General features: G+C 29.9%; 1 protein-coding gene across 1 annotated transcript; it reads right to left on the bottom strand.

Annotated features, from left to right (window-relative positions):
• Positions 1–275: 275 nt before the first annotated feature.
• Positions 276–17,617, bottom strand: LOC129906552 (ankyrin-1-like). Its single transcript, XM_055982358.1, has 2 exons — positions 17,498–17,617; positions 276–3,699 (listed from the first exon to the last, which is right to left on the bottom strand). Exon 2 carries the CDS (start codon positions 3,621–3,623, stop codon positions 444–446), a length of 3,180 nt encoding a protein of 1,059 aa, XP_055838333.1. The 5' UTR covers positions 3,624–3,699; positions 17,498–17,617; the 3' UTR covers positions 276–443.
• Between the last annotated feature and the right edge of the window lie 1,810 nt (positions 17,618–19,427).

Genomic DNA, 19,427 nt, shown 5'->3' with positions numbered 1-19,427 from the left:
GGAAAAAACTAACATATTTTTTGTGAATGTTTTTATTTAATAAAAAAAAAAACTTAAAAACAATAACATTAAGAAAATAAATAAATTTTGTTTGAATTCTGCCAAAACTTAAGCTATTATTTGTGACTGTTTTTATTGAATAAAAAAAAAAAACTTAATAATAATAACATTAAGAAAATAAATAAAATTTTTTTTAACTCTGCAAAAACACATTAAATCTGACAGTTTTTATTTAATACACAAAAAAATTAATAATAATAACATTAAGAAAATAAATTAATTTTTTTTAACTCGCAAAAAATCAACATATTAATTGTGACTGTTTTTATTTAATAAAAAAAAACTTAATGATAATAACATTAAGAAAATAAATAAATTTTTGTTTAACTCTGATAAAAATTGACATACATACATATATGTATTAGTATAATATAAAAGTCAAATCAAACATTTTCTTCCATTTCAAATTGACAAATTGTCGATAAATCTGTGATAGTTTTTAAATCTTCATTATCTAAATAACTAAATATTTTTTCACTGCAAACATATGGCAATTGCAGATATTTTTCAAAAAATCCATGACTCAAATTAAGCAAAGCAACTCTATCAGTAGCTTTTGTTACTTTTTGTTCAATTATGCGACCATATATCGGATATTTATAATGCGGACGGAAAAAGCGACGTGTTTTTTTTCCTAAAAATCTACTAAATGAATTGGTATTTTTTGTCAATACATCATAATAAGACATTCTATTTTTGTATTTCAATGTCTTTAACTTTGTTAGTTCTCTTTCACAATTAGTCTTATACCACTCGCCATCAAAATTACGTAACGCATGTTGATTTTTTTTGATCATGTAGAAACCTGCAGTCTTTAACTTAACTAAATGAAGTTTAATAATTTGCAATAGAGATTCTCTGGCTTGCCAATTAGGTACTTCATTACCATAGTCTACAGAAAATCGAGCAGAATTATTAAAAAACGCCAAAGCTAAATCAATAGGTGCTTCATTATTGAAAGTTTTAATATTAACGTCTGACCCAAATTTGAGAAGAGATTTAACATTTTCATGTTTTCCAAATTTACAAGCTATATGAAGAGCAGTTTGTCCTTCATTATCTTTATCATCAATAACAGCCCCGCGATGTACAAGTCGGCGAACAATCTTAACATTGCTTTCAGCTGCAGCCACATGAAGTGCTGTCGAACCTTTACTATCCTTGCAACGAATTATGCTGGTTGCCCCTGCTTTAAACAACATATACATGACATCATAATTTCCTCCTTTTGCAGCTAGATGAAGAGGCGTCTGTCCATTCCGAAGTCTATTATAATTATTTCTATAGTTTGATGAAATTCTTAATCCTTGAATTGCAGAAATGTTATTATATTCCATGTTTTCGGTGTAACACTCAATATTTGCTTTGTAATGTAAAAGAACTTTGATTAGTTTTATGTGATTACTTAAACAAGCTAAATGGAGGGTTGTTAAACCGCAACTTCTTTCTTTAGCATTAACATTTGCTCCATTTTCAAGGAGCAATTTAGCAATGTCTGCTTTGTTTTTACTTGGGAAACGCTTAAATTCATTTAGAGCAGTTATATGTAACGCTGTTCTTCCAAATTCATCAAAGGCTTCAGTATTCACTTTGTTTTTGAGTAATATCTCAACAATTTCTTTGCAAGCATTTGAAGTAGCAAGGCATAAAAGTTCAGGCCATTTATTAATATTTGCCTTATATTTCATCAAAATATCTGTCATTTCCACATTGGAGGTTCTAATTGCATAATATATAGCAGGTTTTCCAAGATTATCCGTTTCATTAATATCAGCTCCATGATCAAGCAAAATTGTGATAGTTGAAAAGTTATTATTTTTAACAGCAACATGTAATGGATTGACATCTTTAAATTCATCCAACAAACAGGGAATTTGTTTAAATAAATTTTTTAAAATGTCATCATATCCTTTTCTAACAACGTGATACAATGAATTATGATTTAAATCACCCGACACAAAAGTAAATCCATAGTCAAGAAGACTTTGAACTATCATTTCGTTATAGTTACAACAATTGTTTAACGCAATTTTGAGTGATTTTTTATTGCTCTCGTTGCTCTTGTCTGGAGAATATTTTAGGACTTCATTTACCATGGAAGACCAATTACGAGTAACAGCCAAATTGAGTAATGTATTGCCATTCTGGTCTTGTGTATTAACATTGGCACCATGTTCCAAAAGTAAAATAGCAATGTTTGTATTCATATTCCTGAGTGTATTGAAAAGTGGTGTAATTTTGTTGTTGGCACAACAATTTACATCTGCATTGTTACGTAAGAGAAACTTTACCATTTCTTCACGCATATGAACAACGGCTTTGTGTAATGGCGTATATCCCTCAAGACTTTTGGAATTTATAAATGCTTCATGTTTTAAAAGAAGTTCTGCAACCGGTAAATAACCTTCCTTGGATGCAATATGAAGTGGAGTTTCAGCAACATTGTTTTTTGCATCTACATAAGCGCCATATTTTAAAAGCATTATAATACATTCTTGTTTATTATTTGAAACTGCACAGTGAAGAGGTGTGTAGCCTTGGCTTGAACATGAATTTACATCGGCACCATTTTCGCAGAGTAATTCAATAATAGTGCAAGAACCGTTTTCGGCAGCAATGTGTAGAGGAGTTATTTGACTGGCATTTAATATTTTGGCTCGTGTAACCGAATATTCTCTGAAATAATAATCACAAATTAAATTTGCAGATAGGCCAGCCTTTAAAAGTATTTTTGTAATTCCAACTGCATTTTTGTCGACTGCAATATGAAGAGGGGTCACCGCATGGTTATTGCCACTAAATTTGGCTCCCTTATTCAAAAGTAATTCAACAAGTAATTCGTTTTCTTTCTTGACTGCACAGAAAAGAGGTGTTAAATTTTGTTTATCTAATGAATTTATATTGCTTCCTTTATTTAACATTTCTTCGACAACCTCTATTTTACCTTCTCGTACAGCAGTGTGAAGTTTTTTATTCAACATTTCTTGTTTCATTGCAATTTTAACTTTTGTTGGAAATAGTTCGCGGTTTTTTGGAATAATTTTTGAATTTCTCATATTGTGAGCCGAACATTGAATGGAAAAACCAGCGTCTTTTACTTTCTTAATCATTCTTTTTAAAAGCGATTTAGATGTATAATCTAAATAAACCATACCATTGTTTAACCCATAAATGCTTGCACCATTTCTCAATAGTATTTCAACTATGAATTCTTGTTCGCTAACAACTGCATAAATAATTGGAGTCCAGCCAATTTTGTTTTGAACATTTATATAAGCTCCTCGGTCTATTAGCATTTGTATAATTTCCAAGTGACCATTTTGCACAGCTAAATGGAGTGGTGTGTTTACATTGATTCTGTTGATTGTATTTACTCTAGATCCATTCTTCAAAAGTAATTTTGAGATTTCAATATGATTATATTCAATCGATCTGCATAAAAGACTATATCCTCCTACCCATGGTTGACCACTGGAAATTTTATTTCGATCTAATAATTTTTTTAGAACTTCTAAATTTCCAGAACGGACAGCTTTCATTAAATCGCTATTTGTAGTATTCATTATTAGTCTTTAGCGAATGAGACTTGAATCGAGTGTAAAGCCAAATTTGATTAACTTAGAAGTTTTATGGTAAAATCTGTAAAAGAAAAAAAAAACAAAAAATAATCGATATTAGGATTCACAAGTTACAACGCAACAAATTACGCTGGTAAAAAAAATAATTTTTTTTTTTGCCACATGAACCAAAATATACTAAAAATTGTTCCATTCTATTTCTGCCTTCAGCACCCCTTAAACCTTCAGAAAAGTATATTTTGTGTATACAGTAATTTGCAAAACATATTTATTTTTTCATGCTTCTGCTCATAAAAGAACATTGCATTAGCTTTTTAGAAAAATTATTATTCGTTAATGGGTTTTAAAACTAAAATAACAAAAAGATCATTTAATTTATTTGTGCAAAACATAAACAACTTTGTCTCCCATTGTAGCAAAATAATTGAATCATTTATTTTTAAAACATGATGAGTCCATTTGTTCAAAAAAAGCTTCTGACTAAGTATTTTATATATTAATATCAAAGTATCTATTGATTAATATGTATTTAAATTCTTAAGGATTAATAAAATCAAAATCGTTAGAGCCGTTTTTTTTTTTAAACTAGTGTTTTATAAATGTTTTTTTTTTGGAAAAAAGTTTTAAAATAAAACAACAAATTCAATGTCCGGTTTTCGATAATTTGATTTTTCAAAAAAAAAAAAAAAAAAAAATTTACTCCAAAAGTTATTTTTTTTTTCAAAATTTTATTTTAAGCTTTATAAGGAATCGGACTTAAAAAAAGGTTCTATGGCAGGTACGGTTAATAATGATTTTCATAATTTTTACTTGCGCTAAAGGGCATGTATTGGTTTCGTGTAAAAAAGAAATCGAGGTTTTAATTAAAACTAACATTACGATAATGGAGAAGTCCGAAAAAGTGGTTTTCGTCATGACGTCTGTCGGTGTGTGCGTCGCCAAAAAAAGCTGTACAAAAAGCTGCAGCCTAAACGAGTGGACGAATTATCTTGAAATTTGGTACAGATTATTTTTTTGTAATTTCCAAGGTTGTTTTTTTTGTTTTGTTTTTTTAATATCTCACTTAAATTTGATTAAATTTAACACACGTAATGTTGTACGTAAATCTAACATAACTGCGTTTTTAGTTTTTCTCAAAAAATGTGGATAGGTAATGGAAATATGGCGAAAGAAATTACAAAAAAAAAAATTTTAAAATTAAAATATATTGGCATTGCTTATGAAATTCTTTAAAAACTCAAATTATAACTAATTCAAAATATTTTTTCTTTAATAGCTTTGACATAAAAGCTATTTGTATCATAAGAGCAAGTACGTGCAACCCCAGTCGTGCATTTTATTTTCTTATTAAAAGATACCCCTTCTCTTAAAACTTACATTTGAATTCGTTGGAGCCGTTTACGAGAAACTACAACTTTACTAAAATCGGTATATGAAAAGTACGCTTTTTTTTTGGTCCAAAAAAATAATTCCAAAAAGCCCTCTGGAGAGTCGCCAAATAACGCTACATACCAAGTTTGACATTAATCGGTCTATCCGTTTAGGCTATAGCTTCGTTTACAGACGGACTTCGGGGACCCACTTTTTTGGCGTTCTCTATCATCGTAATGTTATGTATGATTGTTATCTCAATTTTTTTTTTCTACGAATGCATAACTTAATATACATATTAGACTGATTCAAAAAAATTTTTTTTTTGTTCAAAGTAATACCGAAAATATTGTTGGAAATTACGAAAAAAAATACTGTAAAAGTTTCAGCTCTTAATATTTACATTAAGTACCGCCGCAATTTCTATCTTCCATATGATTTACATGGGAAAGGTTGCGTTTTTGAGTTTGGAATAACTTTTTAATGGTTCATCAAAAAGGCTAGATTTAATCATTTTCTTGTATAAAATTGAACGCTCACAAAAAAGCTCAACTTTAATATAAAATGTAATTTTGTCTTCATTTTTTTTTCAATTTTTTGACGAAACTATTAGGTTTTTCAAAAAGTTTGGCAAACTTTTCGAATATTTGAATTCTATGTTGTGTTTTGGTTTCACAGATCCTTTTATATAACTCTCAAACCCCTAATACTATCGTATTAGATTTCTTCAATAAATTAAAATTATTATTTTTTTCAACTAAAAATTATTTTAATTAATTTATAAATGCAATTTTGTAGAGCGTTCAATTTTGTACAAGAAAATGATTAAATCTAGCCTTTTTGATGAACCATTAAAAAGTTATAAAATTCCAAACTCAGAAACGCAACCTTTCCCATGTAAATCATATGGGAAATAGAAATTTGCGATGCGGCGGTACTTAATGTTAATATTAAGGGCTGAAACTTTTACAGTATTTTTTTTTCGGCATTTCCAACAATATTTTTGATATTACTTTGAACAAAAAAAATTTTGTTTGAATCGGTCTAATACATATAGTATCTATACCGAAAGTAATAAATATAGGCCATACAACACATCTCTCCTTACAAAAAACCACAATTGAAATGAGGGTTGCTTTTGGAAAATACTTTGTATTGAAGCCTAAAACTCAATTAAATTATTTTCTTTTTTTAGTTACCCTAAAAAACTAAAAATATAATTAAGCAAAAGCATTACAATAAAATAATTAATTTGAGTTTTTTATTTTAAAACAAAGACTGGCTACCGTTATATTTATTAACTATGTTGATCAAAGAAACAAAGAAACTTTTTAGTCTTAAATGAACCAAACTAATGAAAAACTCTAGTTATAATAAATTAATTGAATTTGATGCCAAATTTACCAGTCACAATTATTTTGCTACACAGAGAAACAAAGTTGCACATACAAATTGAATAATCTTGTTTTTTTTTTATTTAAAAAAAAAACATTGAAGAATGATTATTTTTCTAAAAAGCTAAGAGGCATAAAGTACGTACCCTCTCATATGTTCTTTTATGAGCAAAAGCATGCACAAAATAAATAAGGAATACTAAGTTGAAACGGTTGCTTATGTTTTGCACAATAATGTATATTAGGGCGTTTTAAAACAAAATTATTTGATTTTCTCGGATCCAGGCTCAAAAGTTTTGTTCAGACCCAAAATAAGGTCCCAGAAAATGTCAGCTCTTAATATTAATGTAAAGTACTTCCGCATCGCACTTTTTATTTCCCATAAGAATATTCGAATAACACAGGAATTTTGTTTTTACTTCTAATTCCTATAACTAATGAAGGATTAACTCCACTGACATGCGACTCAAAAAAAAAAGTGAACGCAAAACAAAATTAGAAAATTGAAACGATCTTTGGGGGAGAATCGAAGAAGCGTGGTACCATACTCCACAGAGTGGATACCAGACGTTAGTTGAAAGTTCACCAAAGAGGTGCCAATGAACTTTGAAAAACCGTGGTCTACTAACAAGTTACTAACTTGGTGGTATTGAATTTATTGGAAATTGTAAGAATTTTTGCTTAGAACTGATTATTTATTATTATTTTCGGAATGTATTATATTTCCTTGTCCACAGACAAAATGCAAAAAGTCTTAATTTTATAGCCCGTTTTCACTAGAGCCCAAATGAGATAATTTCGCAAATTATCTCATTTCCAATTTCAATTCGTAACCTAATTTGCCAAATCATCAAATTTGGGTTGTAGTGAAAACAGGCTATTAATAGAGATCTTGCTTTCCGGACAAAAAAAAAATAAAGATCCAATGGAGAGAAAAACCCTCTTCATAAAGAAGACTTAACGACAATTTCTACCCATTCGCATGAGCGGATGTGAAAATATCCACATCCGCAACACCCCTACATCAGACATTGATAGTTTAGGCTGCTGGGCTGTTGCCGATGATTGGGGTCATTAAAATGAGTTAAATGACACATTAAAGTGAAAATGTCAAAAAATGCAGATTTGCGGTTTTGACTTTGTGCCGACGATTATGAATGATGCACCATTTCGTATAGTTTGCAGCAGCGGACGCAATGGGTGCGTTCACGTACGTATAGGATAGGCCATCCAAGATACCTTCACGATGAACAATTTTTATAGTAACCTCTGATGACCTCCGAATAGTTCACGAGATATTTGCGAAAAACTTTTCGTGACCTTTTGACCCTTATAACTTTTTAAGCCGGCACGATATCAATGTCGATTTTTCACATCCGGGCGACCAATTGAAAACACAAGTATTCGATACGTTTGTGAACACGAATCAGGTGTTCTTCAAATCTCCCATCAGATACACGAGTATCCAGAAATTTTTAAGGATACCTTTCGATTTTTTTGCTCGTCAACACATGTTCACGATTAGCTGTGATTTAACATAGGATTTCAACAATACAAAGGTATACAGTAGGATGTTTTTTTTGAGGCGACCATCGATTCTCAACACTCCCATTTCAAAATTCGGTTGGAAATCCCCAAAAAAAAAAATTCCTAAAAATTTGAGCCCTTAAAATTTAGATTTAGCACTCGCCATTTGATATTTAAGATTTCCCATACAAGTACCTGGGCGAAACGCTTTATAAATTTTTGGCGTTGAGGTCACTTGAACTTATAAATTGAATTTTTTAAATTAAGCTCAGCTGAATTTAATGCTATCTTAATGAATCAAAAAGCATATTATTCAAAATTGATCGGTAACATCCACCAGTGAGACAGGACAGGTCATGAAAGCCATTTTTTCACGATTTTTTTTTTTTTTTGTTTTTCGGTCTTATTTCAGAAATGGGAAATTCTACAACAAATTTTCATACGAAAAAGTTGTAGATCAATTAATTTCCTACAAAAAAATTCTTAGAGTAGAATCATTATTATCATTGAATAATTATATATAGAAGTGACACCGGAAAAAACGTCCGCTATGTTTCAGGGGTGGAGCCACAATCGTTTGAGGAGTGGCGCCACAATCGTTTTAGGATTGTGTATTTGATGGCCGAAAAATCCCTGAAAAGGACTTTTGGTTACTTAGTAACCACATCTATAATATTATTTATATTTGGTGTATTTGTGTTAGTTTTGTTTTGTGCTAGTAGTGTGTTTGTTTATTTTTGTTTCTGTAATATTGAAATTGAATTTATTTTAAATTTTTGTATTATTTTGAATTGAATTTTTATTTTTGAATGTTTGATTCTTATTATTTGAAAGGATTTTGTTTTTATTAACGACTAGAAGATTTTCTTCAGTTATAGAAGTGTTTATTTAATTTTGATTAGGGTGCTTTTTGTAATAACATCTAGGCCAAAGTAGTAGTAGTAGTTCACATTATTTGAATGTTTTCCACATGCACTGTGGCATATACTTACTATTTTCTTAAACCGCATAATGCAAGAGTAGATTAGGATCAAGTTCTACAATATGGCCATATTTCACATTATTTTAAAGTATTTTAATACAATACGAAACAATCTCGTTTATTTGCTTAAACTGACTTATGTTTGCGAACAAGAACTTTGTTCAAATTTGCAACTGTAAATGAAAATTTAAAGTTTTTATAAAATGTTAAATTTTGAAAAACAAAATCTTTTCGCCGCATTTTTGGATACTTTTCTTTTTTTTTAATTTATTATATTTTTTTTTATCTTAAATTTAAACGATATTTATTAATAATGTGTTCAAATAAACTCAAAAGGTAAAAAGGCCTATTTTGACCGCAAATGCAAGACAATGTGGTTTTTGGATAGTTCCAATGATTTTTCTATTTCACCATTTGAAATAAAATATTTGGTTCTTAGATCCTAAAACTAGAAGAACGTAGCTTTTACATGCTTTTTATTTTGTCATGATAATATACATATATAGTCAAGCTATGCATTCGTACAGAAAAAAAAGTTGAGATAACAATCAGATATGGGATTATTATAGCCCTGTTCCACTGGAGGTGGTAGTCTTCTAGTAGTAGATTTTTTGTTTAATCTAGTACTATCATCTACCTACTCATGCTCTTCTTCTCGAGTGGATACGATTTGTATTGAATTCGTTGAAAGTGCGTTCCATTGAAAATCGCTAGTCAACTACTAGTAGTAGCTACTTTGCCACCTCCCAAAGGAACAGGGCTTATAATAGAAAATGCAAAAAAGTGGGTCACGGAATTTCCGTTTGTATGTCTGTCAGTCTGTCTGTCTACAGCTAAACGGATCTACCGATTAAAATCAAACTTGGTATGAAGCATTTTTTGGAGACTCTCCAGAGGGGTTCTTAGAACTAATTTTTTTTTTACCAAAAATAACGATACCTGTCATATACCAATTTCGGAAATGTTTAATTTTCTCGAAAACGGTACCAGTGATTTTGGTTAAAAAAAATATATAATAGTTTTTGGGCAAACATGGAAATTTTTAAAAATTATTGTTATTATCAACGAATTTTTTATACAACAGCAATTATATGTGCCCATGATTATGAAAGTGGACTAAGTCACTTTTTGCATTGTTTGAAGATAAACTTACATAATAATTTTCTTATAACGATTTAATTATATTTGTTTTATGAAAGCGCTAGAGGAGCAATAAAGAAGTTTATTTACTACAATTTCGCTTTCAAATAAACTTTAAATAATAAATTATTTTTAGGCTAGATTTGATGCCATTTTTAGGAGTGACTTAGTCCACTTTCATAATTAAGGGCACTATAGTCATGAATTAAAGTTATCAGGTGTAGGTTAGCCTTATAGTAATTAAATGTTTAAGAGTGGTCGAATTTTCGGTATGCGGCCGAATCATTATTCGCAGCATCTCTAGATGGTACCGTTAAAAAATTTCAATTTTCCCTCCTTGGAATTAAAAATAAACAAAAAGTTTTAGCCAAATCGACTTACGTTGAGTTTATCTTAACGCTTTTCTTTTTTTTTAAGGGCCATTTGCTGAAATGAACCTTAAATAATTTTTTTTCAACATAAACTTTCATGCTCTACTTTTTCTTCGGTGTAGACTGTCACACAAGGATTTATGTTGTAATTAAATGCTTAAGATTCGATTCAGCAAAAAACGGAGCTTATTGTTACGCATTTCATAATATTGCCAAAAAAATATAATATAAAAAAATAGCTATCTCTGTGGGGATACGAACTCAGAGAGCAAAATTAAAGAGCAATCACCTTGTCACCTACGCTAATAGGACTATTGAAATAAGGGTAACTTTCATGCCCTATAAGCTATAACGTGCCTAGGATATACAACAATAATATTTAATTTTGTTCAAATTATCGTCGTTAATAAAAAATTTCTTGTTTTTAGTTTCGAGTTACTATGGATACATTTATAATGTCAACTAACTTTTCAATATTTTTGTTTGATATTAGTGTGATTTTGTATGTATGAGTAAAATTTCCTTATTTTATTTTTTCATTTATAGGATGTCGATACGATTTATTTTTGTTTGATATTTGTTTTATATTTTATGTGTGAGTAAAATTTCCTTATTTTTTTTTCTATTATAGGATGTCGACGTGTCGATACAATTTATTTTTATTTGATATTTGTTTTGTTACGTTTGTATTAGTGAAGTTTCCTTTTTTAAAAACAAATTTTTGGAAAAATAATTTTCTAAGACAAGCCCCATTCTCTGTGGGGATTTTTTAGTACATCAAATTGCCGAAAAAAATAAAATTCTGTGGCGCTAGAAACTATCGGTGTCACTTCTATATATAATTATTCAATGTTATTATTGATATTTCTCGAGATAATAAGCTTAGATTCGTTCATAACTAGCGATTTTCATGACTGCGAATCAAATTTACCAGCACAGTAAAATACATTTTTTCAAGGAAACATTATTTTAACTTGCTGATTTTAGGTATACTTGTTGGTATTGAGTTAGCTAACAATCTATGAAAACTCCTTCGGCTAAGTCCGTTGCATGAGATCACAAGTCACAATAGTTTTTATTTTAAAAACCATGTTTTAATTTGGTTTGATATTTCTCATTTTTGAAAAAAATTATGTTCTACAAACTTGTAGCTTAAATTATTTTAAAAATAATTGCTATATAAAGTTTTCTTGTATCACTCACCGTTCAGAAATTATAACACTTCAACCATGATACGCAAAGTTATGAAAACCGGTAGTAATGAACGAATCTTAGCTTATTATCTCGAGAAATATCAATAATAGAGATTCAATTCAAGGAACTTTTTTGTAGGAAATTAAATGCTCTACAACTTTGTCTAATGAAATTTCGTTGTAGAATTTCCCATTTCTGAAATAACACTGAAATATGACTTTTTTATAGACCGATCAATTCTGAATAGTATCCTTTTTGATGATTCATTAAGATAGCATAAAATTCTGCTAAGTTGTATAAATTTTTAAAAAAATCTCTAAAACTTGCAGGTATTTTGTATGGGAAATCTTAAATATCAAATCGTCGGCTTAAAGCAAAATTGTTCTTAATCCACTCTTTACCGAAAAAGAGATGGAGTTTTACTAATTCGAGGGTGATCTTTCCGATCACGGTTTTTGTCTAAAAAATTTCTTTTCAGCAGATAATATAATTTAATGGGACATAGAACGATAAACACAGGTAAGTAGCCCTCTAAAAATGAGACCCGAGTATTCTTAATTTTCTAATTCCCATCATATTTTGTTCTGTTGTCCGCTTTTTATTTAGGGAAAGTGCATACTTGTATGGGAATTCTTCTATGAGCTTATTCTCTAGTGAAGTACGTAGGATTTTTTGAAATATTAATTTTTAAAGAAATGGCATTAGTTTGAAAAAATTATTTCATTCCAAAAACAAAATTCGTTGAAAAAAAGACCATAAAATCGTTAAATTTTAATATTTCAAAAAAATCCTACGTACTTCACTAGAAAATAGTATTTTTAAGCTCCGCACAAAATTTCAGCCCAATAGGAGAAAAACTGTAGGAGTGAGTTGGTCGCCCGATGGGAGCACAGGATTTTACTATCATCCTGAACTACACCGCTATTTAAAAAATTTCACATCATTAAAAAATTTAACATTAGCCTATTCCGTTACCTATTAATATACTTAATTAAAACAAGCACCAAAAGAAAATAATATTTCTTCTTTGTTTTATACGGTGATGAAAATGACGCTCGATTTCGTGGTTTACAAGGTGTTATTACCCCTTAAGTTTTGATTTAGAAGAAATATCATTTTTACCATTATTCTAAACGAAAGAATGTTACCTTCTAGGAATCTTTGGCATTGATCTTTCATTACAAACAAAAAATATTAAAAAAGCTTGTCTGTTATATTTGGGCAAATGGTTAGAAAAGACAAAAAAAACTAAGGAAAAGAAGTCAAATGCTATATAGGAAAAAGTATTATTTTTGAAAGCTTTAAAAATAAGAAAATATGATTGTTATTATCAAATGCTTGTTTTTATTTTTTTTTTGTTTAATTTTACCAACAAGCTCAGTTAGGTAGAAACAAAAAAATAATGGGCTTTCTCTAATAAAAAGTTTTGGTTAATTTTTTCAATTCCTAAACGACAAGACATTTTCGCATCCGGTTTCCTCTTTTTAAATTAAAATTAATAAAAGTATTGAATCTTGAAATTAAAATCAGTACTTAATTACATACTATTTTGAGAAAAATTAGTTTGTAATTTTTGTTTGAAATATTTTTTCGAAACATATTTTCCCTCCAGGCTAAACAGAGGGGAATAAAACACCCCTTCCCTTCCAATACGATGGTCTTATCTCAATCAAATCTACACGCTATGGCTTTCTGGCAAATTGCTGGTGAATTACCTTGTATAAATAATAAAAAATGTTTAAACAAAACATAATTCATGTTTTTTAAGTTAATTCCACAAATTCACTATACTATGAAGCATCCTGAATATTTAAATGCCGGTAGCGACCTCTAAATATTACTCAATTTTTATAAATTTGTCAGACAATTTTTTTTTCATGACAAAGAACAAAATGGCGTGTTGGGACGGTCAAAATTAACAAAAAAATTTGTTTACCCAATATAAGGCGCACCCTAATAAAGGCAATAGCTACCAGGACCTCCTGCCTATATAAATAAAATTATTTATTATAAAGACATATAACACATATAACAGATGATATAAATGAAAGTGAATATAAACTAAATAACTATAATGCTTTTAATTGTCTATCGAACTCAAGACATACTGGTGGAGTTACTATATTTGTCAATAAGAAAATGAAATCAGTTAAAATCAAATCAAAAGCTATTGATTATAAAATGTGGATTTTAATGATCAAAATTAAATGTGAAAATGAAGTCTGGAATCTTTTGGGAGTCTATAGATCAGTTATGATGAGTGTAACTGAATTTAACACATCATTTAGTGAATTTGTGGAAACCAACTTCAGCTTTAATGAAAATATTTGTATAGCCTGCGATTTTAATATGGACTATAAAATTGATAGTTCTGAAAAAAGAAGATTTGATGCAGACATATTGTTCAGATTTGGTTTAAAACAACTTATAAATGAACCTTCCAGAAACACAAGTTCATGCTCTGAACTTATAGACTACGTTTTAAGTGATCAGGTTTCGGGTATAAAAGTTGCAGTAAACAAGAACTGGATAATATCTGATCATGAAGCTATTAAAATAGATCTTCCTGTGAAAAATAAAGGAAATGTAAAATCAAATATTTTAAGGTTTGTTAAATACGACAAAACTACTTTGAGAATATACAATGCAATAATGAATTGAATATCCGACAGCAATTCAAAAATATTATAGAACAGTGATTAAAAACTTTGATTAAATCGGTTAAAATAAACAATTATTATGTTGAATGGTTTAACGAAGAACTAATTTCTCTTAAACAAAATAAAATACATTCATATAGTTTATATACACTTAGGAGCAAAAAAATGGAATCAAACTGGGTTTTGTAAAAACGATAATTGAACAGGATGTAGTTGACACACATGAATGTTAATGATACCACTGAAAAGCTTGAAATTAAAGCTTTAAGTAAATGATCTTAAAAATCTGTACACTTTATAAAGATCCCATCAACATAAATGAATTATGTGAGGAAAAAAGACTGAAATTAAAACAGAGTGTACCTCCTCTGGAAAATTTAACATTAAAAAAATGAAGTTCAATTTACTGACAAATAACGCTAGTACTATCGTAAGGAAAAAAAGACTGCAATTTGAAACAGACAGTATCTTGAAAATTAACATTTAAACAAAAATTAAGTGCAATTTATTGGAAGATAGCGCTAATACTATCGTATGCATTTTTATATTTTTCCCAACAATTCAAAGTAAAAAATTCAAGCTTTAAAATGAGACCATGAGACTTTGAAGAAAAAATATTTTATCCATTGCAATTTTTGTTTTTAATATAAGAATTTATTTGATTCCGTTTTTTTGCTCCTAAGTGTAGTTCATTGAAAACAAACGAAAGTTGGGAAAACTACAGAATTCGAAATAAATTTAAAAATAAATCACAAAAATTAAAAATAATTATATTGAAAAGAAAATTGAAGAAAAAGCTGGAAATCAGAAAGATATGTGGAGAACTATAAAAAAATATGTACTAAATAAAGACTATCATGAACTTTGTGAAATTGAAGTTAATAATATTAAAATAAATAATAAAATCGATATAGTGAATAACTTAAATGAATTTTTTGTAGACAGTGTGATTGGAATAAATGAAAGTATACCTAATTTCCAATATAATGATGCATAACAGAATCTGAAAGTGAACTAGAACAAATAATTAAAGGTGGTAACAATAAAAACGATTTCAACGGCCTTAATACAAACATTTTATTGGACTGTAAGAACGAGATCTTCCCACTATTGTTAAGTATTATAAATACATCAAAGAGGGAAGGAGTTTTTCCTAACTGTTGGAAGGAATCAATTGTTGTACCTGTTGAGAAAGAAAAGAATGCAAACAAATTGGAGAAATTTCGTCCTATTAATATGATGCCTATCTACGAAAACAATTTGGAAAAAATGGTGTGCATTCAGTTAGAAAGCTACATGACTCAAAATGGAATTCTTTGTGAGGAGCAATCTGGATTTCGGAAGGGACACTCAACCGAAACCGCCTTAGTATGGGTACTAAATGAGTGGAAAAGAGACCTTGATTCGGGAAATTCGACCTTGCACTATTTCTTGATTTGAAGCGAGCCTTTGAGACTGTGGACAGAACAATCATTTTAACAAAACTATTTAAATATGGAGTACGAGAAACTGAACTGAAGTGGTTTGAATCCTTTCTTTCATCAAGGAAAAGTGGTAAAATTGGGCGTTCCGCAAGGAACAATTCTAGGAGTTTTACTCTTTTTAATTTATGTAAATGATATAAAAAATTGTTTGAGGTTTTCAAAAGTTTCACTATTTGCAGATGATACTTATTTACATTGTTGGCAAAGATTTAAATGAATGTGAAAATAATCTAAATGCTGATACAGCAACATTATTTAAATGGTTATGTATAAACAAATTAAAATTAAATGTAACGAAAACAAAAATTTATGTAAATGATATAAAAAATTGTTTGAGGTTTTCAAAAGTTTCACTATTTGCAGATGATACTTATTTACATTGTTGGCAAAGATTTAAATGAATGTGAAAATAATCTAAATGCTGATACAGCAACATTATTTAAATGGTATGTATAAACAAATTCAAATTAAATGTAACGAAAACAAAAAGTATGTAGGTATACAGGTAATAGAAGTTTTGATATTAGCATAAAAATAGATAACTGTGATATTGAATGTGTTAAGCAAATAAAGTATCTTGGGGTCTTAATTGATTGCAAATTAAACTTTAATAGCCATGCTGATTTTATAAGCTCTAAAATTTCAAAAAAATTAATTTTCTGCATAGAATAAGAAAAAGAATTTAAAAAAATGTGCAATTTGTATATATAACTCTATCATATTACCACATATTGATTGTTCGTCAATCTTGAGTTTGTGTAACAACGGAAAAATTGAAAACCTTCAAATTTTACAAAATAGAGCTATGAGATGTGTTTTCAAATGTAACAGAAGAACCCATATATCTGATATGTTAAATGAATTGAAATGGATGAATATTATACAAAGACTGAAATTTAATTTATTAATTTTTATATTTAAACTTAAAAATGGATTATATCCTATGTATCTCCAAAGAAATCTCCAATTTGTTGGGAATTACTATAATTTAAGAAATGTAGGTGATTTTAGATTACCTTTGTTTAGGAGAACTTTTTCTCAAAATAATATCTTGTACAAAGGAACACAGATGTTTAATAATTTAGACATACATATAAAACAAGAAACTAATAACGAAATGGCGAGTGCTAAATCTTAATTTTAAAGACTCAAATTTTTAGGGAATTTTTTTTTTTGGGCATTTCCAACCGAATTTTGAAATGGTAGTGACGAAAATCGATGGTCGCCTTAAAAAAAAGCACCCTAGTATACCTACAGATTAATTAAGATATGCCCGTGCACCCAATGAAGCTTACAATTGCTATCACAAGGAAACTACAAAGCTAGGTGGTTTGTTAGTAAGAAAAGAGCTCCCGTGAGCCAAAAGAAAACATGAACATTAGACTCGAGTGTGTGATTAATTCGAATCATTTTCAAAAGAACTTGAAATTTACTCCATTTTTTTTTAAAGGTTTAGTTTCAAATTTAATAAGAGTGGACCCAGCAGTGAGGCAATGTTTTTGATGAGCCCGAGGTTTCAAATTTAATAAAAAGCTATCTAATCTAGACAAGATCGGACAAGATTCGCTATCAACAAAGAATTATTTCAATAATTATTTAATTACTGCATTTTTAGCGATTATTGAAAAGATTTATGCTTTTCAAATTCAAAATTGTTTGGAAAACCAATTTAGTTTTTGTAAAATAATAAATAATGTAAATAACAACTAATTAAACAACAAATAAAAAATATTTACCTTTTTGTTTTAAAAATCATCCGAAAGTTCCGTTGTCTTTTTTGTATTTGATTTGGAAACAGTTATGTTAGAGATGTGCTGCTATGGAGGTATCAAAAACCCTAACCGATAACTTTGTATCGATATCGAGAATAGGTTTGTTCCACAGTACTGTGGGTTTGTTCGATCTACCCGCCACTCAAGTGTTCGATGACACACCCTTTCCGATCGGCACCGAAGTGAGTTTGAGCTCGGCCTCGAAACGGGCTCCATTCCGGTTTAAATTAGTTTGCAAATTATATAATCACCGTCACCGCGGAGCCGATTGCTATGTATTGCTGTGGTGAAAATCTCTATTCCGAGAAAACTGAGCCGAACTAGTACACGACCGAGTTGAAGCAGAAAACATGCCAGAAAATAAATCGAAAAAGGAATGACCAGAGAGGAATGACAAGAGAAAATAAAAGAAAATAGCTGTATCAAATTTGCGTCTTCAAAAAAATACTACTTAAAGCCTGGTACGCTGCTCGCGCTAAATTTTAGCTCCCATACAAATTATCGAAAATTTTTAGCCGAGATAAAATGGATCCCATACAAGTTATCGATAACTTGTATGGGAATTTTATCTCAGCTAAAATTTAGCGCGAGCAGCGTACCAGGCTTAAGCCTGGTACGCTGCTCGCGCTAAATTTTAGCTCCCATACAAATTATCGAAAATTTTTATCTGAGCTAAAATGGATCCCATACAAATTATCGATAACTTGTATGGGAGTTTTATCTCGGCTAAAATTTAGCGCGAGCAGCGTACCAGGCTTTAATTCGAAGATAATTTCTGCGGTTTGCGTCTTCGTTTAAGCCTGGTACGCTGCTCGCGCTAAATTTTAGCCGAGATAAAATTCCCATACAAGTTATCGATAATTTGTATGGGATCCATTTTAGCTCAGATAAAAATTTTCGATAATTTGTATGGGAGCTAAAATTTAGCGCGATCAGCGTACCAGGCTTTAGAAGCAGACCTACCCAACTAACATTTCAGCATTGGTAAAGTTATTACAAAGTTACATTTCAGATTCTTTTGAACTTTTAAGCCTGGTACGCTGCTCGATCTAAATTTTAGCTCCCATACAAATTATCGAAAAATTTTATCTGAGCTTAAAAATCCCATACAAATTATCGATAACTTGTATGGGAATTTTATCTCGGCTAAAATTTAGCGCGAGCAGCGTACCAGGCTTAAAATAACAACTAAAGCCTGGTACGCTGCTCGCGCTAAATTTTAGCTGAGATAAAATTCCCATACAAGTTATCGATAATTTGTATGGGATCCATTTTAGCTCAGATAAAAATTTTCGATAATTTGTATGGGAGCTAAAATTTAGCGCGAGCAGCGTACCAGGCTTAAAGCCTGGTATGCTGCTCGCGCTAAATTTCAGCTCCCATACAAATTATCGAAAAATTTTATCCGAGCTAAAATGGATCCCATACAAATTATCGATAACTTGTATGGGAATTTTATCTCGGCTAAAATTTAGCGCGAGCAGCGTACCAGGCTTAAAGCCTGGTACGCTGCTCGCGCTAAATTTTAGCTCCCATACAAATTATCGAAAATTTTTAGCCGAGATAAAATGGATCCCATACAAGTTATCGATAACTTGTATGGGAATTTTATCTCAGCTAAAATTCCCATACAAGTTATCGATAATTTGTATGGGATCCATTTTAGCTCAGATAAAATTTTTCGATAATTTGTATGGGAGCTAAAGTTTAGCGCGAGCAGCGTACCAGGCTTAAAAAAACAAAAAGAATTTTCTTTTTTGATTGGTTTCGATTTTTTGATTTTAAAGCCTGGTACGCTGCTCGCGCTAAATTTTAGCTCCTATACAAATTATCGAAACATTTTAGCCGAGATAAAATGGATCCCATACAAGTTATCGATAACTTGTATGGGAAT

Source organism: Episyrphus balteatus, chromosome 1 (assembly GCF_945859705.1).
Source record: "Episyrphus balteatus chromosome 1, idEpiBalt1.1, whole genome shotgun sequence".
NCBI lineage: Eukaryota > Metazoa > Arthropoda > Insecta > Diptera > Syrphidae > Episyrphus > Episyrphus balteatus.
This window is presented reverse-complemented; position numbering and strand designations above follow the sequence as displayed.